General features: G+C 40.1%; 1 protein-coding gene across 2 annotated transcripts in view; it reads left to right on the top strand.

Moving 5' to 3' along the window:
* dapk1 (death-associated protein kinase 1) overlaps positions 1-25,059 on the top strand; it is a 105,041-nt gene that overhangs the window by 76,632 nt on the left and 3,350 nt on the right. For both annotated transcript variants that reach the window (XM_034090439.2, XM_034090438.2), the window contains exons 15-25: positions 1,508-1,606; positions 1,687-1,884; positions 6,057-6,254; positions 8,057-8,155; positions 12,906-12,983; positions 14,802-15,018; positions 18,456-18,641; positions 18,982-19,179; positions 19,802-19,940; positions 20,544-20,664; positions 24,407-24,595. In XM_034090439.2, coding sequence (XP_033946330.1) covers positions 1,508-1,606; positions 1,687-1,884; positions 6,057-6,254; positions 8,057-8,155; positions 12,906-12,983; positions 14,802-15,018; positions 18,456-18,641; positions 18,982-19,179; positions 19,802-19,940; positions 20,544-20,664; positions 24,407-24,595 — 1,722 coding nt within the window. The remainder of the gene's footprint in view (positions 1-1,507; positions 1,607-1,686; positions 1,885-6,056; positions 6,255-8,056; positions 8,156-12,905; positions 12,984-14,801; positions 15,019-18,455; positions 18,642-18,981; positions 19,180-19,801; positions 19,941-20,543; positions 20,665-24,406; positions 24,596-25,059) is intronic.

Below are 25,059 nucleotides of genomic sequence, written 5' to 3'. Positions count from 1 at the left end.
TGTTTCGCCACCAACAACAACAACAATGGCGGATCGCAGAGTTGCTATCGTGCTCCGGACGCTATTGACCATGCTACAGTTGTTTGTGCAACATCTACAGCAATAATGATGAGGCAATAGCCCCGCCTCTCCCCACCTCTGCTGCTCACCCCCACGTCAAAGTAAACTGCACCCTGAATTCAGATTATTTATCTTTCTCTCGCGAGTGAAGTCTAATCTGACAGGACGGAGACACGCAGCTCTGCTCACCTGCAGCTCCTCCCTCTGCAGCAAAACACACACTTCAAGTCAGATCATCACCCTTAGCTATTTTAATTACCTCTCAAACTCCCTAAACTAGTTATAAATATGTTTATTTTTACAGTCGGCCGGGTCACTGATTACTGGATGAGCTGCTGCATGAGACAGACACTGGCGCTGTCCGAAGAGAGGGAGGAAAAAGAGAGGCTCCGTGTATTTTATCATTATATTATATAGAGTCGTTATTCATTTGTTTTAAAGCTCAATAAATAACAAAGAAGACCTTTGACCGGCACTTTTATAATTTTGTCCGGAAGATTTCAACTTTAATACACGCTGACTGGCGAAAAACTCTGCCCGGTTCCCTCGGCCCCCACCGCGGAGAATAAACAGAAGGGCAACCATGACAACCTTCTTCTTCGCTGCTTTTGTGGAGGAAGTTACAGCGCCACCTACAGGCTCCTGCATATGTACTGCAGCTTCTCCAGCGGTTGGAGCTAAACGGAGCGGTCTCGTGTGGGCAGACACTATCCGGATAATTATTGCATGTGGACGGAAGCCGTTTGCGATTGCGTTTGCGTTAATCCTATGCGTTTAGCCGTTTTCGTCCTCGTGGGGCCGCAGCCTATGTTGGTGAATATGTAATTATGATGTCCTCTATTGTTTGTTTTTATGTTGTTTTTAAGTTTCATGTGGAACTAAATTGATGCAGGTCTCCCTTGTAAAAGAGATCCATGATCTCAAGGGACCTATCTGTCTAAATAAAGGTTTGAAATGAAATGAAATCTTATTTTCTGCAATATTCCAAAATGCGGAAAATGCCATTGCTTTTGTTAGCATGCATCCATCCTACAAAAAGACTTCATCACTGCAGCACTGTAGATGCTTTTTGAAGTTGTTCACTTTCCTATCTACAACTCGGCATCTTAGGTTTCATTTCACATAAGCAACCTCTCTGCTAACAAGCTTCCCCTCTGACCGGCAGCCATAATGTTAAAGCTCATGGATCGATTTCCAAAGTCTGATGTCTGCGCACTCAGGAAGGGAAAATCTAAATGCATTGTTTGAGTGGAAGTTTTTGGAAAAGTGGCTGACTATCAGGAAAAATCATCATATCCTTGAAAGTCCCCTCTCGGAAGTACTTTTCCACATGAAAGTATTCTTTTTTATTCTCAGTTGTAGTTAACATGATCATCTTACTCTGAGACATACATTCACAATAACTGCTGATGTGTTTCTGATGTTAATTCTCTGTTGTGTCCTCCAGTCAGGGGAGACTGCTCTTCACGTGGCGGCGCGCTATGGCAACGTGGATGTGGTGAGCTATCTGTGCACCATCCGAGCCAACCCTGACCTTTCTGACCGGGTAAGCACATCTCCACATACAAGAAAATGACTTTTCTTCAATCAGAGCACCATTTATTCTTTTGCATTTTACGTTTCCAGGAGCAGGAGACCCCGCTGCATTGCGCCTCGTGGCACGGATACTCCCCAGTTGCTCGTGCTCTCTGCCAGGCAGGCTGCCACGTGGACGCAAAGAACCGCGAGGGGGAGAGTCCGCTGCTGACAGCCTCTGCTCGGGGCTTTGCAGACATAGTGGAGTGCCTGGTGGAGCACAAGGCCGATCTAGGGGCGACAGACAAGGTGATCAGAACTCCAACTTATTGTGCTTTAATAGCAATGCAAACCTTTTTCATGTCAGGAATCCAGGTTTTTCGATACCTTAGTCCAGTGCTTCTCAAACTTTTTTCAGTAATGTACCCCCTTTGAAACATTTTCTTAGCCAAGTACCCCCTGACCGATCCCGAACATTTTTTATCAAAAGAGCCTATAGAAATAATTACAATATAGTGATGTTCCCTCAGTGTGTGATATATTAACTCCTTAGTGGTATGCATTACAACAAACTAATGATATTTTCATTTTATGCATGAAAAAAAATAACATAACACTTTTATAAAACAGATTTTTCCAAGGAGTTTTTCAATATAAGTAATATGTTATTGTGAAAAACTATAAAATACAATACACACATTTGACATGTTTATATTAGGACCCCCTTGGTGGTTCTAGGAATGTTTTATATAAAATTGTGATTATTTTTTTAATTAACCTTTTTTTTTTTTATCTCACGTACCCCCTGCAGTACCCCAACGTACCCCCAGGGGTCCGTGTACCCCCATTTGAGAATCACTGCCATATGGCGCATTTCCACTGCAGCGGGTAGCCCCGTTTAAGCGTCCTGGACCGTCCTCAAGCGGCCAGGCCAGTTTTTGGTGGCATTTCCATATAGCCTAGTACCGGCTAGCGGGTACTTTTTCTCTCTTTTTCCGGCCCCATAAAATCGTGGTTCTATCAGACCAGGCCAGGGCTGTGACGTCAACACTCGACTGCTGATTGGTCAGAGAGAATCGTCACAAGATCGCGCGCGAGATCATCCCTCGCGTCACATATATATCAAGAAGCAAGCTTGCAGCATTTTGTAAACGGAGGAGCTACAAAAATGGCAACGTCGAAGAAAAGCACACCGTGGTCGACCGAGGAGGTGACGACGTTCCTACATCTCATTGGGGATGATAAAATCCAGCGGGAGCTCGACGGAACAACGCGAAATGTGAAAGTGTTCCAGGATGTCTCTGCACAGATGTCCGAGCGCGGATTTTCCTGCGATGTAGGGAAAACGGAACGGCTTTACTGGAGTCCCTGCAAGGTACGCTCACTTCTAACAAAGAAGTCTATTTTATCCTTACATTAATGTTCGACAACCCGTGCTTTTATGGAGCCCCAAAGAGCTACATAGCTAGCTAAGGCAGATAGCCTAGGCAGATAGCCTTAGCTAGAGCTATTGTTTGCTAACACCATATGTGCCATTGTTTACGTTCAGTTTTTCTTTTCTATAGTTGTTGTTGCTATTTAGTATTGTGCTGCAGTAGTTTGTGGAATTAACAAGTCATTTTGCTGTTCTAGATGATTACATTGGGACTCGTGAGGAGGAACATTCCCGAACAACGGGTGATGGCAGTGTTCCGTCCACATCGTCATCGAATCCAGAACGGACCCCAGCCGAAGAATCGACACCGACTCAACCACCAACACCGAGTGCCATCACGACACCGCAGCGTGTGGTTCAAGGTAAGAAATAGAAATGGCAAAACGACTGGAATTGTGTTTTTGTTTTTTTAAACCGTGGATCATCCATCGTCAGTAATTCAAATAAGCTATATCACTGTGTGGAAATGCTCTGTTACAAGTAAAGTCTTAGCTAGTAAGCAGCTAGTACAGTTGTGTGTGACATCCTATCATATACATATATTTATATTCATTATCAACAGGCTGGACATAATGTAATTCACTTTCACAATCATTGTAAACATCTAGGGCCAGAACTTTCTTTAGTTCACCTTACTGTTGTTCTGTTTATACATGTTATTCTTATATCCTTGTGTGACCTGTACCTGTCCTGTGTTTTTTCCTTATTGCTAATTATTATCTTATTGTCACCCAGGCAAGAGGAAACGAGGAGGAGAGGATCGGGCCCAGCAGGAACGGCACCATGACTGACTGGGCAGCCGACGTGGCCCGTCTCCTCCCTGATACTTCAAAAAACCTTAATAGTTATTGTACATATTATATATTTTTTATCTAGTTAATTTTTAAATGCAACATTTGTACTTCCTTGTTTATTTATTTTCTTTAAAATGTTCATTTTATATTTACAATTCCATGTATATTTATGCTGGCTGCAATACAGTTTTACATTTTTTATTTGTATTGTTTAATGGCATGCCTTTTTGATACAACATTTGTATTTTTATACTGCCATCAATAAAGTACTTCTTTGACTTATCTTATTTCTTGTTGATAATGAATGGCACCCAACATAAAAAAATCATAAACATACATGAATTTATAAAGCAATAACAAACACCATCAGTTAGGAAAAAGCCCCTTACTTTTAAGAGATTTAAAGCAAGAAATTGAGTTTTCTAGCTTGAGGTCCTCCTCTAAAACATTATTACATGTTTATTTTGTAATGGTATTAAGAATACATAATAAATACATAATACATGTAGAAATTGCTCAATTGTAATACCCTCCTTCTACTAGACTCAAACAACACATTCCTTATATATTTCAAAGACGAGAGAACAAAATAAACCTATAACCCATTCAAGCAAGCTTTTAACATGTCTAGAAGAAAGATTGAGGTTATATTTAATATATTATATGTTGTGGATACTTTAGTCTCCATCCATGTTTACAATTGTCCACACTATTTTACACTTGCATTTATGAATATAGTTTTGCTGTGTTTTACACTTTAGTATTTATGTTTATAGTTAGCTTTGATATTTGCTTAATTGATTAGAAAGATTTTCTTTTCATGATCTGATATTTCCTCAAATGTTATTATGGGGCAGTACTTACTGGTGCTTGAATTTCAAATATTCAATTCAGATAATATTTGTTTAAAACATTTTACAAACACATGTATATTGAAAAAAAAAAGGATTTATTTATGTTCAATACAATGAATACAATACAATGCTTGCTGTGATCACTTTCCTTCTTGCTGTGATAACAAGCCACACACCAAGAAACAAGAAAACGATCGCTTCCACATCCTCCATTGTTGTGTGTGTTTTGTGAGTTGTGTCGCATTGAAGATGACGCCACTGCAGTTTTACCCAGCGTCGCTCCGACCAAAAAGCTGATCGCCCCGCCTACACTGCGTTGCTACCCCAGGTCCTAAACTGTAATGGAAATGCGCCACGGCCTCGGACGGCCAGAGAGGCAGCCCGAGGCCTGAGCGAGGACGCTTAGGGACGCTTAAACGGGGCTACCCCGTTGCAGTGGAAATGCACCATTAGTCCATCTCAGTGACTCCTCCCATTTGCTTCTTTCAATTATACCCCAAATAAAGATGAATAGATAACCATATTAAGTCCCAGAAGAAAACATAGTGTTCCAAAGGGAAAAACAAATAAGAAAAAGACAAGTCGGGACCAATGAAAGACAAACTATTGCGGCTATAGGCAGTCCAACATTTAAAAAAAAAAAAAGGTCACAAGCTGTTAAGTACAGGAAGATAAACACTTTGACTTGCTCCAACTGTGCTTTACTCCTTCCGTTTCCTTTGACCGTTTATTGCAGGAAAAATTAAGCAAAGATATAATATATCAGATTACCAACTACTTTGAGTGTGATGACGGATGCCATTGATGGTTAAGGATATTGCAGTGGAAAATTGTTGCAGGATTGGGGTATACATTTGCAGTCAACGGAAGGTTTTGCCTCCCGACTCACCCCCTCTGTTTCTATAAAAAGACACAGTGCGCATGTAGTGCAGACAGATTAAACAACCAATTACTCCAACACAAACTCAAGTGCACGCCCACCACCATTAATACAACAAATACCACATCATAAATAAAAGCACATAACCCTTAAATGTAGATACCTACACCAATAGTACTTTGACCATGATACTAACTCAATACGGCCTCAAGAGCATTATGAACCTCGAGTTAAATCGAACATCTGGGTGACACGCTGACCATGTCATTGCAACATCCCCAGTTCAACTCTAGCTAGGAATCTTTGTTCTCTGTAACCCTGTGTACTGTTGATCTCTTTCCTGTGTGAGAAGGAAGGGCCTTAAACCTGGTTTAACGAGTCTGAATGCAAACATATTTAATATTGTGTGTGTGTGTGTGTGTGTGTGTGTGTGTGTGTGTGTGTGTGTGTGTGTGTGTGTGTGTGTGTGTGTGTGTGTGTGTGTGTGTGTGTGTGTGTGTGTGTGTGTGTGTGTGTAGGACGGCCACACAGCGCTCCACCTGGCCGTACGGAGGTGTCAGGTTGACGTGGTCCGCTGCCTCCTCAGACACCACTGCCACCTGGACCAGCAGGATCGCCATGGCAACACCCCGCTGCACATTGCATGTAAGGACGGGAACCTGCCCGTTGTCACGGCGATATGCAGCGCCAAAGCTGGCCTCGACCTCCCCAATAAGGTGAGGACAAACCAGTGCCCACCACACCAATATAACCTACATTTAAAAAAAGGGTAATTTCACTTACATTTGAGGAAGAAAATGTTTTCTAGCAAAGTTTTGAGATTTCCACCTCTCAAAGTAATAACATTACATCACATTAATTTTAGCAGAAGAAATGTTCTTGGTGGGAATAACTTAGGTTTAGAGTTTTGATGTAAAACAAGCAAATCTTTTAAAGGGGCCTTTTTATTCTTTTGGGGGTTTTCCCCTTCCTTTAGTGTGTTGCATGTAAATGATCTGCAAAGGCTAAAATCCCAAAGTTTCCTCCAGAGGGAGTTTCTCTAGTGTTCGAAAAGGAGTGAGAAGAAGTATCATTTATTTAATCTCACCCCCTTGTCCCTCAATTATTTATTTATAATCTATAAATAATAGAATCTATAAGGATTGTTTCTTTGGGATCTAATCTTGACTTGGCTCATACATTTGCCCTTCAATATATTACTTTTAAATTAGATTTAATCTAGGCCTTTTATTATGGTAGTTGTTGCAATTCAGCTCAGGTTTACCATCTGTGAGCAGGATGTTGAGCTGGAAAGGAGTTTTATTCTGATATTTATCATTATTTTGGTGCACTAGTGTTTTTTAAGGAGCTCTTACAGTACATACCTAGTCTATATTTGACTGAAGATCCCATCTCTGCCAGGCACGACTTCCCACACAAGTCTGCCTTTTTTACTTTCTATTTTGGCGCCATCCATTTTAATGTATTCTGCGATGGGATTGCTGTTCTCCAACAATGGTCGCCCACTCATCTCCTTCCACATACTGAAACATTTCTTTCCCAGAATAGTTCAGGGAAGTGATGTGCATCGAGAGCAGACGGCACTGCCAGGAGATGTTCTGATTTATTCATCATTTTCAGGCTTTTTTTTTAAAGCTTGTCTAAAGCAGCATATCACACATTGATGACTTGGTGCCTGGATTTGTGTTCACTGTCAGCTGCAGACACTGGGAAGAAAAATGAGAAGGGTGGCATTGGAAATGTCTCCTGTTCTGTTTACAATAAAACAGGATGAAAGCCTTGTTGAATGTCAAGTTGTGACAGGAGGGTATTGATTGAAACGCTGCATTCAAACAAGCTTATTTTCTATTGGGAATTGATAGTTTTTTTAGGGGGGAGTGTGGGAAACTCACTCAGGGCACTTTGGGATTTTAGCCTATGCAGACCATTTACATGCACCAAAACATATAACACAGTACGGGGAAGGAAAAACCCCAAAAAGCATAATACAGGGTTCTTACGGTCATTAAAAACCTGGAAAAGTCATGGAAATTCAAAAGCTAATTCCAGGCCCTGGAAAAGTTATGGAAAACAATATTTTTCCCAAAGTTTTGGAAAAGTCATGGAAATGTAACTAAAGTTGCATCAAATATAATTTATATTTTATCTAATCGCCGAAATAGTAATACTATAATGATAATAAATACTGTATCGTATAGTAATGAAACGTAAAATGTAACTGTCGAGGTATTTAGCTGGTGAGAGATTTTAGTTGCTTTAGCGTGTAGAAGCTAGTAAGCCTACTATTTGATTTGTTTTAGATAGGCACAATATGTTTCATATTTAGACCTTATTTTCCTGTTCCATGTTAAAATAAACCATTTTCAGTGGTACGCTGAGAAAGAGTTATTATTTTGGTCATGGAAAATCAAGTAAAGGTCATGGAGAAGTCATTGAAAATCATTGGTGAAAAAGTGTATGAACCCTGAGAATAGGACCCCTTTGAATCTCTCCTGTGACATTCTCCCTTTTCATCCAGTATGGCAGAACTCCCCTCCACCTGGCGGCGAACAACGGGAGCCTTGAGGTTGTCCGTCATCTCTGCCTTGCTGGAGCTAGCATTGACGCCGTGACCAACGTAAGTCGCCCCACATCTTAAGGCTTTTCCCTGTTTCCCTTCACTTTACAGTATGAGTATCTTAACCGTTTATTATAATGTGATCTGAGGAGAGTGTTCAAAGTCAGAGTCTGGAATCAATGATTGACACGGTAAACCTCACGTGAAAGTATTGCAATATCTATCCACATTAATGTTCCATGCAGGCTTGATGTTCAAAGTCCTAAACAAATCACAAACCACATTTCTTTAAATGCAATCGTGTGTGTGTGTGTGTGTGTGTGTGTGTGTGTGTGTGTGTGTGTGTGTGTGTGTGTGTGTGTGTGTGTGTGTGTGTGTGTGTGTGTGGGTGTGTGTGTGTGTGTGTGTGTGTGTGTGTGTGTGTGTGTGTGTGTGTGTGTGTGTGTGTGTGTGTGTGTGTGTGTGTGTGTGTGTGTGTGTGTGTGTGTGTGTGTGTGTGTGTGTGTGTGTGTGTGTGTGTGTGTGTGTGTGTGTGTGTGTGTGTGTGTGTGTGTGTGTGTGTGTGTGTGTGAATAACACACTATGTGAATTATATTTGGAGCTGATGCATTAGCATGTAGAGCGTTTGCCACCATGATAGATTTGATAAGGTTTCCTCCAAAATGGAAAAACAACATACATGACGGTATACAAACAGAGAATGTTACTCTCTATGTGTTGAGATAATTGCTTATTTGTTGGGGAGATATCATTTCCTGCTTGAGCAGCAGAGCATGACTTTGCTCCCCCCCCCCCCTTAAATAAAGTAGAAAAGCTGATGGCTGCTTTTTAACTTAAACTGGGTTTAATCCCTGATTCTCAGCTGCACTTTCTTCTTCTCTAAGATATCTACCTCATTGGGATTAAAGCTTAAAAGTCTTTTGATTCTGGAAGTGCTTTAAACTATTGAATCCTGAGCCTCGCCTTAAATGTCCCTAGAGGTCGACAAAACACTTCTTTCCTCATCATTGGTCCAAAGAAATGAAATATTCCGACCCAATGTGTCTGTTTTAAAGTCGCACCATAACATCTTTGTTTTGTATTTCTTTGTTTAATACATTTTCGAAACCAGAAACTGCACACCATTGCCTTGTCTCTCAACAGCTTTATTATGGTTATGGTGACGGTCTTATCTCTCTCTGATCTGGCAAATAAATATGTGTATCTGGCTCCACTGTCAGATGTAACGCTCAGGGTTTTTTCTCTCTCTCTCTCTGCTTTCTCTAGTGCTTAATACTGTATGACAGCTGATGTGCTATGCATGTTAAATCTGGCAAAAGCACATACTGACATCATACGGTCCAGTGGCCCTGCGGTCAGCAGCGTTTGTTGTTGCGCGGCTGAGGGAGGATAGAGTACACTCAAGGCTCCATTTGTATCAATCCCTCTGTCTTAACTTGTGTCATTGTTCACTGAAAGATTACAAGGCTAGCTCTGTTTGATGCTCCTTCCCGTCCTCATGGTTTCCCAATGTCCTTGAAAGAACCAGTCAAAAAGTCTAATTCAATATATAATATTTATTTATATTACTTTATATTTTCGGCCTTTTATGCAAGCCTTCTTTTATGTCATCATTCCTCTCTTCTTCCTCTGTTGTTCTGGCTTATTATAAATCAGCTAAACACTTTTAGAGGATAGATATTATAAAGCAGGGATATTAAAGATGATATCATATTTAGATATTCATATAACACCAGCCGGTCACATCATCTGCCTCTCGCCAAGCAGCGCTAGTTATAGTCGTAACACCCTGCCATCTGTAAGAGTGGGTCTTGTGAATGTTCTCACGTTTATCTCACAAAGTGATCAACTATGGATTAAAGCTGCACTTCATTTACATTCCCATTGCTGACATGTCCCTGACCCGAACAAAGTATAGGTCAGTGTTCTCATACTATTAGCCATCATTGTGTAAAACACCTCACCTCTGGCTAACTCTAGGCTTCTTTTTGTTTTTTAACTGGACTCCACTCTGTTTTCCTCATGGGATAACCCTAGATTATTCATTTATACATATTTGACTCGCACTGTACTTTAAATTGTGATTTAAAACTGCAACTTCAAATAGTAGCTTGTGTTTATATTAATTTAGCAGTTGGTTGGTCAATTATAGTGCATACTAACATATTATGTCCATTTTATTGTGTGCATTTGATAGTGATACTATTGATGTATATCTGTCTAGTGTTTATGAACTGTTTATTTTCGATTTTATTTGAAACTCTTTTGCAATGCCTTGTTTACATGCTGCTAGTATCAAAACAATTTCCCATTTTGGGATCATAAAAGTACATCTAATATTAGGTGACCTTTTCGGAGAGGAAAGAGGCTAAGAAATCCTAAGACTTGGAAGAAGTCAATCTAGAGAATGTCTTCAGCGAGTATTCTTTATAGTTTTTTTTCTAGATAAAACAATCGGTAATGATTTTCATAAGAAACTCAGTTGAACATTGTCAGCGGTCTGCAGCGCTCTGTGGGCGTCTCAGGCTGTCGGTGCTGTTTGTCCCTGTGGAGCCGCAGCCAGAGCCGGACAGTGACAGATGGCCGTGTGAATGAAAGAGATGTGAAACCCACAGAGAATGTGCTGTTTCCGTCAGTGTGAGGAGGGGGAAATGGAGCGAGAGTAACAGGTCAACTATAGGCCAATCTCTAAATTGTCAGTTCTGGCTAAGGTGCTCGAACGACTTGTGAGTGAAGTAAAGGAGTTTTTATATATAAATGATATCCTGTCTAAACATCAGTCAGGATTCAGAAAGAAACACGGCACCATCACTGCGACAATGAAAGTGGTAAATGACATTACTAGTATTTTAGATAATAAGCAGAGTTGTGCAGCTCTGTTTATTGACCTCTCCAAAGCGTTTGACACCGTTGATCATCGCATTTTAAAGCAGAGGCTACTCAGTATTGGCATATCCAGCAATGCAGTGGGGTGGTTTGTGAACTCTCTGAAAGGTCCCAATGTGTTCATTTTGATGGACTGTCTTCTGAGTGGTTAAACATTTCTAATGGTGTACCACAAGGTTCTGTTTTAGGACCACTTTTATTCTCCATATATATTAACAGCGTAGGTGATAATGTGGATGAAGCTACTTTACATTTTTATGCGGATAATACTGTAATGTATTGTGCAGGTCCCTCCATTAAAGAGGCTGTTTTTAACACTATTCAGACTCAGCTCTCTGAATTAAAGCTTCTTTTAAATGTGGATAAAACCAAGATAATGCTCTTTTCAAAAGCAAAAAAGACACCAGAGCCTGTTTTTAGATATTGTAACTACGCAAGGAACAAAACTTGAAGTTGTTGCCTGTTACAAATACCTTGGTATCTGGCTTGATGATTGTCTCTCTTTTAAACTCCATGTCAATAACCTGCTTAAAAAACTGAGGGTTAGGCTAGGGTTCTTTTTCAGAAACAAGTCCTGTTTCTCGCTTGAGGCCAGGAAAAGGCTAGTCACTGTGACCTTTTTACCTGTGCTGGACTATGGGGATTTGTTGTATATGAATGCACCTGCCAATTACCTGAGCAAATTGGATGCTGCATATCACAGTGCTTTGAGATTTGTCACAAATTGTAAAGCGCTTACACATCACTGTACACTGTATACCAAGGCAGGTTTACCATCACTCTCTGTACGGAGGCTCAGTCATTGGTACACGTTTATTTATAAAGCTTTGTTGGGTAAACTCCCGTATTATATCTGCTCTCTGATAACACAGAGAGTTGCAAGCAGCTATTGTCTGAGATCACATGATGTAGTCTTGTTAGATGTGCCAAGAGCAAGGACTGTCTCAGGTAAGACAGCTTTAATGTGCGCAGCTCCACTTGTTTGGAACAATCTTCAGCAAGAATTGAAACTGAGGAATCTCATTCCTCTGCATGTTTTTAAAGCTAGGCTAAATGAAATGCTTGCTGATACAATGGGCACTTGTAAATGTCTATAACTATGTATCCTGTAAATATAATGTATCATGTCCTTTATTGTTTTATGTTTCATGTGGAACCTATATGCTGCAGGTCTCCCTTGAAAAAGAGATCTATGATCTCAATGGGACCAATCTGGTCAAATAAAGGTTTGAAATGAAATGAGGTTAGGGCATTTGTGGAGCTGGATGGAGAGAATGAAAGTATGCACATATTGTGAGTGTGAGTATGTGTGTGTCACTACTGCAATCAATTGTCAAGGCTTAAGATCAACTCCACAATTGTTTCAACTTTAACTGAGCAAAGTCAATTCCGTTTATATGGCTAAAATGATGTATCAGTTTTTTGTATCTCTAGAGAAACAGTAACTTGAATCTGAGTCATAGTAATTATGAAATCAACTTTCCATTGAAAACATCCCAGGCAACTCTTCGCAGTACGTTGTTAAGAGCAGCAAAGCTAGCCATTGATTTTGTTAGCTGGTTGGCTAGTTTATCTAGCTGTCACTTTAATTGACCGGAACTTTTTTTAAACTCCTCTTGAGGCTAAATGAGCTGCTACTAGCATAACACATCAGAAACGATTACCGAAGCTGTTGAGATGCATTGTGGGGAGTGTAGCCGCCAAGTGACGACACGTTGAAGAATGTATGGAATTACATTTTGTATCCATAATTTTTAATCTATATTGTTAGTGGCTGTATATAAGTGCTGCCTTTTGTAAGCTTCCTAAGTGAAATGTCATCAAAACACTCAGTGCCCATGTACAACAAACAAAATGTGAGGGATTATCTGTTGCGCAACATTTCTAGTGCCTATGTTAATCCCGTTTTCTTTTTTTCTCTCAGGATGGAAAGACAGCAGAGGATTTGGCTCAAGCTGACCAACATGAACTCATCGTTTCTCTATTGGGAAAGCTTAAAAAGGTAATATTAGATGTATTCTTTAAATGTTATGGGCGGGAGAGAGAACTCTGTATGATTCAAAACCCAGTTTCACAAACACTCTTTTTGTGTACCAGTGCAGCGACATCTGCAACAGGGGGGTGCCAGACTCTAGCATCGTCCCATTTGTAGACATTTTGTAGCAGCACTTTTCCCAACACAAGCGGGTAGAATAGATTATAAAATAAAACAGTATGAAACCAGTTTCTAATTTTAAATAATCAGATACCAGTGATGTTGATTGATTCTGATGTAGTCAGTCCTGAGACCCCAATAGAAATTGTGTTTTTGGAAATATTCTAGTATTAAACTCAAGTGAGATTTCCTATGGCTATATTTATGGTTATATTCATGTTACAGCTATACAGCAAACTTTTGAGGCAAGAGATAGCAATGCAATAAGTGATTGTTGATTCATTATTTGATCTGTTTCTGGCTAGTTGGACACTTTGATCACGAGGTGTTGATTGACATTCTGGCTCGAGACTTTCAGAAGAGCACTTGGGGGAAGCGCAGAGGAATATCATTTTTTTAAAGATAAAAGTCATATTTATAAAAGTCAGCAACTGAACTCAAGCCCTATCGGTTTGCACCAGTTCAATCAATTTGTTTGCGTACTTAAAGCCAAAAATTCCCTTCCATTTTCCCAGAAAACCTGCGAAGATTTGCTGTGTGAAAATGTGACGGCAGCAACTGTGAAAAAGTCAGCCTGTGCATATGTTCGGCTAAATTAAGACACTTTGGCGCTTTAGAGCCAATTTTCACTTCCCAAGAACCAAGGGAGAAAAAAGAAAAGACCGTTCTCTTCCTGTGACACCAATTCAAACTTTATTTATTGAATGTGTTTAGCACGACCCAGGTGGGAGTAGGCAGTGCTTTTCATAACCCACGCTACCACTCGCACTGTTCGAGGCCACTTCTGATATATGACTCATCTATTGCATGGGTAAAAAGAAGTGTCTTTCATGTTAACACATATTATCTGTTGAATTGGCAGAATTACAGAAAATAGCTTGCGTTGTTTATATACAGTGTGTTTTATTTTTTGACACGGATAAACTTAGATTAGTGTTCTGATCCGATTGCTATTTAAGAGGATCGACCCCAAAAGGGAGTGTTATTCAAAGTAGAAAAATAAATACATCGCTGTGGATGATTTGCACTTACCTTATGTTACTGTTGCATTTCAGCTATGTGACGAGCATAACAAACAACGGACAGATCCCCCTATGTGTGCTGTTTTATTTGTCTAATGTCATGTACAGGGTTATGGTTCAATTACATTTTAAAGGGGCCCTATTATGTTTTTTTGGGTTTCTCTTTCCTGTAGTGTGTTATGTGTTTTTGTGCATGTAAATGTAAGTTTCTCTATGCCCATTATTAGTTTCTCTGGTTTTACTGTTTATAGGTATGTGTTTGAGTTAAATAAATAAAAAAGTGTCTTCTATAAACTACTGACAACATCTGTGTTGGAATTCAACAGACACTGGAATGACTGCCATACATGTAGAGATTGAGATTTAAGAACAAATTGGAGTGGTCTCTTCATTTTTTTCAGAGTCGTATATTGGATTGACTGACTGTCTCCAAATGACATAAAAGTCTGTAGTATCAAGTAACACCTTGATCATGCTACAGTACGCTATGTGGAACAAAAGGGGATACATTGAAGATGTGTGGAGCTGCTTGACATGAAAACATGTGGGAGTCCATGTCATATAGTAGATCATGTGTTTCTTAATGTGACCTCAAATGTCAGTGGGTTTTAAATGATCTCTTTTCTTCTTATTTGGGGGTCAGGACAACCACAAGCTAAGCTACATCCAGCAGCTGCGGCCCACTCAGACCGTGCAGCCCAGGATCAAGCTGAAGCTGTTCGGAAACTCCGGAGCCGGGAAGAGCACTCTGTTGGAGTCTCTGAAATGTGGCATCCTGCGCAGCTTCTTCAGGAGGAAGAGGACACGCATGACCAATACAAACCGCCACCCAAACTCCCCGGTCCACTCCAAACCCGCCGGTAGGTGACCACTCGCTCCGCTGAAGCTGTGATAATCCCTCACAAGATTACGATTCCACCTGTCAGAGACTGGGATGATGCTTCAAAATACTCCAGAATACTTCATTCTAATCTGTGTTTACTTAATGTTTTTTTTTCCTTTTCAAAATGTTCAAGTGATTTTGAAGCTTGACAAACGACAACTGTTTTTGTCGCAGTTTGGACACTCATTGAAATCATTTGTTTTTACCATTAATTCAGACATTTTTGTGCGAAATTTTTTTTTAAAAGTAACCACGGATAGTTCATTTATGCTCATTAGCATGTCATCCACCTTTTTCAAATCTTTCTCTAAATGAAAGCGGTGGTTAAAAAAATATTTGTTTCTAATAATTGAATGTATAACCCTGGCTGATAAGATGTCATGTTTGTTTATTTATTTATGTATTTATTTATTTATGTGTATCTCGCCCCCACCCCTTAACTCCCACTCATCCCCTCCCACCATTTATTTTAAAAACCATAGAGATACAAGTTTAATCAAGGAAGCACATGTATTCCATACTGAAAAAGAAAAGAAAATACATACATAAATAAAATTAAAAACAAATAAATAAATACAAATATAAAAAAGGGTGAATAAAAAAAAGAAAAAAGTATCAAAAGGTGTTTAAAATATATAAACATTACTCATTTTTCTGCACTTATATTACTTATAGAACTGGTCTACATAGCACCGAAGAGTACATGTGATCTTCTCAAGTTTGAGAAGGAATACCAGGTCCTTAAGCCAAATAGAGGACCGTAGGGGCTTAGGGGATTTGCAACCTAGTAAGATTCTGCGACGAGCTAATAAAGATGCTTTTCCCACTATACCAGCTTGTTTGGCAGTCAAAGTGTCGAGGTCTCCTGGAAGCCCAAACAGTAGAATATAGATGCAGGACTTCAATTCAATCCCTACATTTTTAGGAAGGTACCAAAAACAAATGCCCAGAATTCCTTTTGATTGTGAAAAAAAAGAAGAACAAACGGTATGAGCCAGGTTTGCAGTGCTGTTGCTGCAGCGGTCACATCAATCAACAACATTCAGGTCAATCAAGTCTTGCCTTTTCCAGATGAATACGGATTAAGATTTTTATTTTGAGTGATTCACAATCATTTTTCAAATTGTCTGAATGATTGGATACATCTCAAAGCGTTGCAGAAATCAGAACACAAGAATATCTGTCTGCTGCACAGTATTTTGATCATGTATCTGCTGCCTGTCGGTGCCTGTGTATAAGCTGTGTGTAGGATTTGTGTTTAATATGTCTGACTTTGGTGAGTATCAAAAAGAAAGAAGAGTGAGTGGAAACAAGTCAATAACACTCCTCCCCCCCTTTCAAGGATCTGCCCCAGGAGCATGAAGATGGATGGTCTGAAAGGGAAACAAAGCAAGCACCTGGTTGTAGTTTATTTTCAAAACAAGACACATTCAAAAAGTTTCATCGCAGAAAACCGTTCACACATCAAAATGAAAGCACTAATCATCTGCACAGAGTGGAATCCAACCCACCATCATCCCCTTTACTCGAATAACACTGACTGTATTCTTAAAGAAGAAACTTCTTTACTGCTCCTTCTCTTTAGAAAAGTGTTTTCAATGGATGTGTGTACTGTCCTCCCTGAGATATTTAGTGCCGTCCACAAAACACACAGACTTGCACTTGCTTTGTTTCAATCCCTCTGTATCTGCACTCTATCTGCCCTCCCTCACACACACACACACACACACACACACACACACACACACACACACACACACACACACACACGATGCTCACTGAGGTAATGCTACGTGAGCCAGTGTAGTGTTACCCATCCCATCGTCTATACTATCTGGAAATCTGGGGTTGAAAGAGTGCGTTTTATCCCGTTCTTTGGATTCTAGCTGAACTGCGTGACGGTCTTCATTGACTCTTCAGCGGTCTGTGACGAGAGTCCACAGTGAAACACAGAGCTGAGAAGCGAACCAGTGGCTGAATTGGTGTCCATTCGTCTAATTGAAGGCTTCTTTTTCGAACAACTTTCATTTTGTGTCGCTTGTCAGCCTGTCGAAAGTCTAGATGTGACCAATGAATGCATATTTACCTTTGTCTAGTATCAATATCTGTACATTTATGATGCCACTGGACAGAAAACTTCCCTTGACATCTGAAACTATTCTGCACTCTGCATCAATCGCTGGCCTTTGGTATTTGAGAGGCACTGTTATTCATTATCTGGACAGAAGAACTGAACGCAGCTTGATGTTCTTATTAATCAACCTTTCTTGTAAGACACTCAGTCCTGTCATGAAAAGAGGTGTTGACATATGTGCGCCTTTGCATCCCTGAAGTCCAAACCTACGACAGATGTTCTTATTAATGCGGCCTGACATTAAACCAGAAAACCAATTTAGGATCCTGTCCATTTTTCATGTACTGCAAAAAAAAAGTCACCCTTTTCCGTTGCCTTCTTATTTTTCCCTTTTTTGGGCGTTCCTTTTGTTTGTTTTTCTCATGTGACCAATGCAATAGTGCTGTGAATTTCACAAGACCTTAACATGAACACATACTGTCCCCTCAACCTGATTTAGCAAGAGACCACACACTGATGTCGAAATCCAGCTGCTGCAGCTCCTCATGGTTGGAAATCTTTTGACTACCAACAGGATTAACTTTATTTGGTGTCAGGTTATAAAACTGTATGAGTATACCCAAAAAGACGTTTTTGATTTGTAGTTTAAAGCCATAGACAACAAACTGTAGGTGTGGCCCTACAGCGCGTGAAGGAAATCCAAATGTGTTCCCTGCATCTTGAATTCATTCGCAAGTAAACAGCACCCCCGTGTGTTTGCAAATTGACAGTAGTGGATGCAGATCACTTTTCATAATAGTAGAGAGCAAAATTCATGAAGACATTTTTTCGACAGATAATAATTATCTAAAATATCTCAAAAATAAAAGAGTTCTTCTCCCACACACCCTGCCCTCCTGCCTTAAACGTCCCCCTTTGATTACTTCAATAACATAGTGACATTACTATATAACGTCGTCTCCAACACATTGTACATAATAGGCTAAGGGCCGGGGTTATAATAAACCATAAAAGCATAATAGGGCCCCTTTAAGACATTTTAAAATATTTAAATCGTTTTGTATTTACCTGTATTGAATGTCACCAATATATAATCTAAAATGAGATACAAAATGTATCCATTGAAACAGCAGATGAACAGTTTTGTTTTTTTACCATCTGTTTGTAAATTTTTCAAATCATCTTCACAAAATGGCACAGACAAACAGAAACAAACGTGTTCTTTGAATGTGTAATGCATCAAGTCCGTTTTTAAAGGCCAATTACATCTTGATTTCCAAGTTCTCTAAATGTGACAGCTGCAGGCCGTTAACACGTTCTTTCCCTCTTCCTCTGTTCAGTGTCGGTGAGCATTTCCAACCTGTACCCGGGCTGTGAGAATGTGAGCGTGCGGAGTCGCAGCATGATGTTCGAGCCCAGCCTGACCAAAGGGGTCCTGGAGGTGTTCTCCCCGGTCCACAGCGCTCTGTCTACAGCTGACGACCAAGCTACAAAGGCCATCGACATCCAGTACAGCAACATCCACGGTGAGAACCAGCAGTGGAGGGAGTAAACATTTACAAATATTCCACAATAAGTTAAAGTCCTGCATTGAAAATGTGACATCCTGTAAGTAAAAATATGTAGTGGCATACAATATATTAACCTCTGACATGTAGTGAAGTAAAAAATACGCAAATAGGCGGAAGTTCTTAACATTTGTACACGTGTACAGTACTTTTACAGGTGGTATCAAATGTACATTTTCCAAATAAAATAACCTTTGCTTGCTGTGTTGAACGAGGTAAGCAGGAGTCCTGCGAAAGTCCCGATGAAAAGTGAACTTTATAAACATGCTGCTCACGTCTCCTATTCCCCTCTCTGTAGGTGTGGGGGAGTTCAGTGTGTGGGAGTTTTCGGGGAACCCGGTTTATTACTGCTCCTATGACTACTTTGCTGCCAACGACGCCACGGCGATCCACCTGGTCCTGTTCTCTCTGGAGGAGCCGTACGAGACCCAGCTGGGACACATCACCTACTGGCTGAACCTGCTCAAAGCCCTCAGCCTGCCGCAGGACAACATCGGTGAATATCAGGAATCCTTTATTCGTCCCATCATCAAAACTACATTTTAAAATAGATCATATTTACCCTAACATATATCCACAAATTGCTCTCCACAATTTAGACGCAAGATTTGAAACCAGATTTAAGCAGAGGCTAAAAAAAGTACGTAAGTAGTGCAAAGTGAGCTAAAACTAAAAACACTCATTAGTGCTTTAAGTGTAATTTCATTAACAGATTGCTGTCTTTGCCCACTTGAGTATAAAGTATATTTAAAAAACAACTGGATTATAACTATTGATGTAGTGATGTGTAAAACACTTGCGCCTGGTCATGATGGAGGTAATTATAAAAATGTATTTACTTTCCCACTGAGGATAAATTAAGTTTTATCTTATATTTACCTACAATAAATTGTATTTGCTGATTCTATTTTGTGTTTTTAATCTGCAAAGTTCTCACATAAATGTAGTGGGGTGAAAAGTACAATGTTTGCTTCTAAAATGTAGTAACGCTTACGTTCAATTACAAAATGATTCAGTGCAGTACCTGAACGGATGTTTGGCCGCTGAACCTGCTGTCAGACTGTCTAGTGTTTGGTTCATACGGTTATTGACTGAAATGTGAAATGTTCTTTCTGCAGCTTTCGGAGGTCGTACCCAGCAGCCTCTTGCGGTCGTTCTCGTGGCGACGCACGCCGACCTCGCAGACGTCCCCAGAGCGTTCTCCGGAGAGTTCACCTACGACAAGGAGAAAGCTCTGGTCAAGGAAGTCAGGAACAGGTGGGGGCTCAGACCACAGCACGCAATGCCAATGTACTGTATATACAAAAAACAGCAGTAACCGCACTGCATGCTTACGTTTTTACGTTGAAACGGGGTAATCTTGTAAGCCATTATCTGCTATTTGAAAATGGCCGAGAGACAAATGTAGATTTCATTCGGACCTGCAGAAAGTTTGTGTTGAAATGCAAATCTACAAACTTAGAATTGAGATCAACAAATGCATTTCCCTTTTACAAACACAAACTGGATTCACAAAGGCCGGATCGAAGGTTGTAAATGTTAGAAATATATTCACACGTATATCAACTTCATTAATTCACAGATTTGCGTTCGGTCTGGGTACATTTGCACAACATTTTTGGTTAAAAAAGAATGTATGCATTTGTGGAAGGTGTTTTACATTTACAGCTAATAACATTTACACACAGATTCTCAATCTGTTCTCAAATAATATTCAGACAAATCTACCTCCATAAATAACTTGAATCATAAAAAACATGATGTAATAATGTCAGGTGCATTACTTGACTGTTCCCCACCTTTATCTCAGTACCGCTGTAAAAAGATTTGAAATGGTGGTTGTGGTTTTTTTTTCTTCAGATTTGGGGTGGACATGGAGATCAGTGAGCAACTGTTTGTGATGGACGCCGGGGCCTCAAACTCCAAAGACGTGAAGCTGCTGAGGATTCACCTGCAGGAGCTCCGCGCCAGCATCATCTCTGTGAGCAAACATTTCATGTGTTTGTGTATTTTAAACCACTTTATCTCATCTGTTATAATGAAGGATCTAAAAGAGACAGTATTTCCATCAAAGCACAACAGGATGTTGGGCTAAGAGCTGATTAAAGGGTTTTCAAACAATAACAAGTCAAAACAGCATTGTACATGTACATGCCAACAAAAGGAAAGACACTGCAGCCGTTTATACAAATACAATCATTCTTACAAAAAACCGAATGCATTTGGAAGACACATTCCTATTCATCAGTTAGTTAGACCAGTGGTTCTCAAACTTCTTTCAATAATGTGCGCCCTGATCAGCGCAAAAACAATTTCTTAGGGAAGAAAAGCATATAAAGAGGTACAGTACAGCGCCGCACCATCGGTGTCTGATTTATTAAACTGAGAAACACTTAAATGCTACATTTCAAATGTTTACAATCCATCACTAAATTCATGGCAAACCAATTTTAACATCAAGCAATAACACTGAGACGACATTAGTTGCATTGAACTGATCTTTTTAATAAGTTGTACTAACAATGTAGTGAAACATGGGCTCGTGCTTCACTGAGGAGCTTTGTCATTCTGACGGGGAGGCAAAACTGCAGTTATTACACTTCTCGTTTTGAAATATGTGTCTGCTGTTAATATAAAACCCACACTGCTCAAACTTCGTTACTTTTCCTAACATTTTTATATTTATTTATTTTGGGGCGTGGGGAATGAAGAAAGAAAAAGATATGAGCATTTTATGAGCATGGGATTTTGACCCCTCATATAAACAGTGTTGGGCAAGTTACTTCCAAAATGTAATATATTACATATTACTTATTACTCTCTTTTGAAAGTAATAAATTACATTACAAAATTACTGTCTCTGAAATGTAATGAGTTACACTACTTTAGTTACTTTTCTAGTTACTTTCACCAAAATAACCGCAAAAGAATGGCTAGGTATTTTAAATGCTAAAATGTAGTTTAGTGCAGCTCATTATACATCCAATGAAGGGCAATGTGGTATAGCATAACAACTGTGGAGGCCCTTAAGGCTACTAACAACTTGTATTACACGGGTTAGTTGAATACTCGATTCTGATTGTAAATTCTTAACATGTGACACGTTGTTAATCCAGCAGTACAGACCACTATCAAGGACTATAATGAAGGTTGCTAAGGAGGATCAAGAAAGAGAAAGGAAAAGAGGTTAAAAGACGGAGCGCTGGACGTCAGATAAATCACCAGAAGAAGGCAAAGAGGAAGTGAATAATAACAGGACACTGAATGGTCTCTGTATTTTGTTTAGTATATGGCCGTGTACAGGCCCGGTTCCAGAACAAAATGACTCAGGGTGTAGTAGGTTTACATGAGCAATAGTGGCCGGCAACAGCAATGAAAAATAGCATTGATGGTCCCCAATGAACAGATTATGGCATTTGTTATGTTTTGAAACCAAGCAAGTGAGAACATTTCAAGTGAGTTAAAAGTGCAATCCTGAAATATTTCATATAGTCCAAAGTGGACTGTGGCAAAGAAAAGCACGAAAGCTTCAAAACTGTAAGTTTGTTAATCAAGGCAAATATTATTTGAACCAGCTCATGGTTTGAAATGGCAAACATTGAAATGCAAAAGTATTATTAAAACCATGTAGCCTACTAAACATCACTTTGGTCCCATCATATACTCTGGGAAGAGAATGTTTACTGTCCTTGAAAACTGGATCACATCATCATGTGAGGTTGACTTTGTGACCTGGAGATCATTTCAGCTGCAACATTAGCTTGTTGATAAGCTTGGGATATGAGATCGTTTTGTAGCCATTCGTGGTGAAGGCATTTGTGCTATTGTATGCATTATTTTTGACCCAACATTTCTACAGGCATGGCAGAATATGGCACTATTTTCACATATTCTAGCACTCTATTTTTATACCACGAGCTGCAAAATGACCACCTAACCCCACTGTACAGGCGGGTACTTGTTTAGATATACCTGGGCAGGCTCTGTTTTGCCGTGGTATCCTGGCACCTGCGGGCCGCAGAGGGGCGGCGTAGTTTCGGGCAACGAAGAGTGCTGCTCCGGGGTTGAGGGCGGCGAGTCAGGCCGCGGGAGTAACCTAGTGTCACAACGGAGGGTAACGTGATGTCCCCATCTGACCTGTTGCTACGGTCTGCAGTGGATGCAGTGTTGCTGGCGTTTAGTGATGGTTGCTTTAACCATTTTCGTATAAATGATTATCCACAGATGTGTGTCACTGCTGTGGAAGCACTTTGGAAATGATGTACGCGCAGTGGAGCAGGTCACGCGCACCTGACACAATTTGTTGTTAGTATTTTTCGCTCCGTTCTCTTTTTTGAATAGAGGGTGAATAACATTCAACTGCCCCGAAGATCCCGGCGCGAAGCCTGAAGGGTAAACACCAGGTTTACTAATCTACCCGCACAATTTGTCTGGTGTCGGAATGTCTCGCTATGTTAGTACATTGTTAAAAAACAAAACACCATTTAATTTCGGGTTAAAATGTGTTGTAACTGCGTTACTGAGCATTGTAACGGGTAATATATTACCCACATTTCATTAGTAATGCGTTACATTACTTCGTTACAGCAAAAAGTAATATATTACTGTAACTGCGTTACTTTTGTAACGCGTTACACCCAACACTGCATATAAACAAATGCATAATGCTGCGCTATACTTTGTGGCCGTTGCCAAGCAACACTTATTGTTTTTGTCCTTTGATAAGCAGGCAGTCATATCATTAACTAGATCTGATAGATTTGGACATAAACACGAGTGAAGTCTAACCGGACGCGAGAGAGAGATCGGAGAGCAGATCAGCTGCTGCTGACGGAGAACACGCAGCTCTGCCGCTGTGACGGACCGGCATACACAAGAGTTAGACCTAACACACTTAGCTATGTCATCTACTCTGGAACTAGCTAAACTAGTTATATATATATTTATTATTTACTGTCGGGTCACTTAGTACAGGTTCAGCGAGCTGCACGAGACTGACGGGCTGTCAGGAGAGGGAGAGGAAAAGAGAGCACCCCGTTTATTTTTCCCATTTTATTATCCAGAATTACTGTAAACCTTTGAAGAAAGTAGTTCATCTACTATTAGTAGTTTGTTTGAATGCATTACTTATGTTGTTTTTGCATAAAATAAATCTCACGTACCCCCTGCAGTACTCCAAAGTACCCCTAGGGGTCCGTGTACCCCCATTTGAGAACCACTGAGTTAGACTGTCCCTCTTAGAAAGTCAGTTAGTAATCCTTGTCGCTTGTTTGATTCCTAATTATTGTCAATTCCTTCCATTTTCCTCCAAATGATTCTTGCAGTCTCAGTCTGTCAGTCTTTCCATTATATTGATTTGCGCTGCCATCTCTTTGCATTGTTCCCGAGTAGGAGGTTCCACCTTGCACCATTTTTTTTTTTTAGTGATCGCGTTTCTGCCAGATATTAACAATATCTCTTCGTACTTTGGACAATTCCTTCTGTAAAGTGACCCAGATAAAGTACCATGCACTTCATCGGTTCATCATATCCTAGTCAAACAAATCTTCAATTTCCATACCTTGTAACCATGTTAAGCCTTTTGAGAACACAATCTTCACAATATTCAACAAAATACAAAAGTATTTTCTACAGCCCACTATCTATGTGGGAGGATCCTTGTTATTGTTGTTGTTTAATATCTGAAGGAAAGCTTTATTCACCTCCCTTCTCCTTCTCTACAGAGCTGTAGTCCCATGACGCTGCTGTCGGAGCGGCTGCTCGCCACCCTGCCGACCTGGAGGAAGCTGAGTGGTCCCAACCAGCTGACGTCATGGCAACAGTTTGTCAGCGACGTGCAGGAGCACATCAACCCTCTGGTCAGCCAGGATCACCTCCGCACGCTGGCCATGCAGCTGCACAGCATGGGGGAGGTGCGTGGAGTTTATCAGTTTAAAAGAAAGATGCTCTGTCGGTAGCAACAGGGAGAAGACGTGTCGAGTGTTAGGGTTCTAAAAACCAACAACGTTTTGCTAACAAATGAAACAACAATAACCCTACTTGTTAAAATGACATTAGAAAACAAAAACCTTTTTTTATTGGAATCTCTTTTTGGTAAGGATAAAACAAATATCTATTGTTGTTATTGATATAAATAACTACAAATAACAATGATTTATTAAGATGGGACTGTTATCCACTTGTGAGTTCACAACCGAAATGAAACTTAAAAAATGTGTTGCAATGAGCATGATAAAGGAAATGTTTTATCCAGTCATCTTATTAATATAGTTTAAAAATGCTGTGTTTGATGGTAGTTGTGAGATGAAATCAAAGGTGCTTGAACAATACATCTCATCTCCAGCAGCTGACTGTCCTTTCACCAGACCACCATCAG

Source organism: Pseudochaenichthys georgianus, chromosome 9, assembly GCF_902827115.2.
Source record: "Pseudochaenichthys georgianus chromosome 9, fPseGeo1.2, whole genome shotgun sequence".
Lineage (NCBI taxonomy): Eukaryota > Metazoa > Chordata > Actinopteri > Perciformes > Channichthyidae > Pseudochaenichthys > Pseudochaenichthys georgianus.
This window is presented reverse-complemented; position numbering and strand designations above follow the sequence as displayed.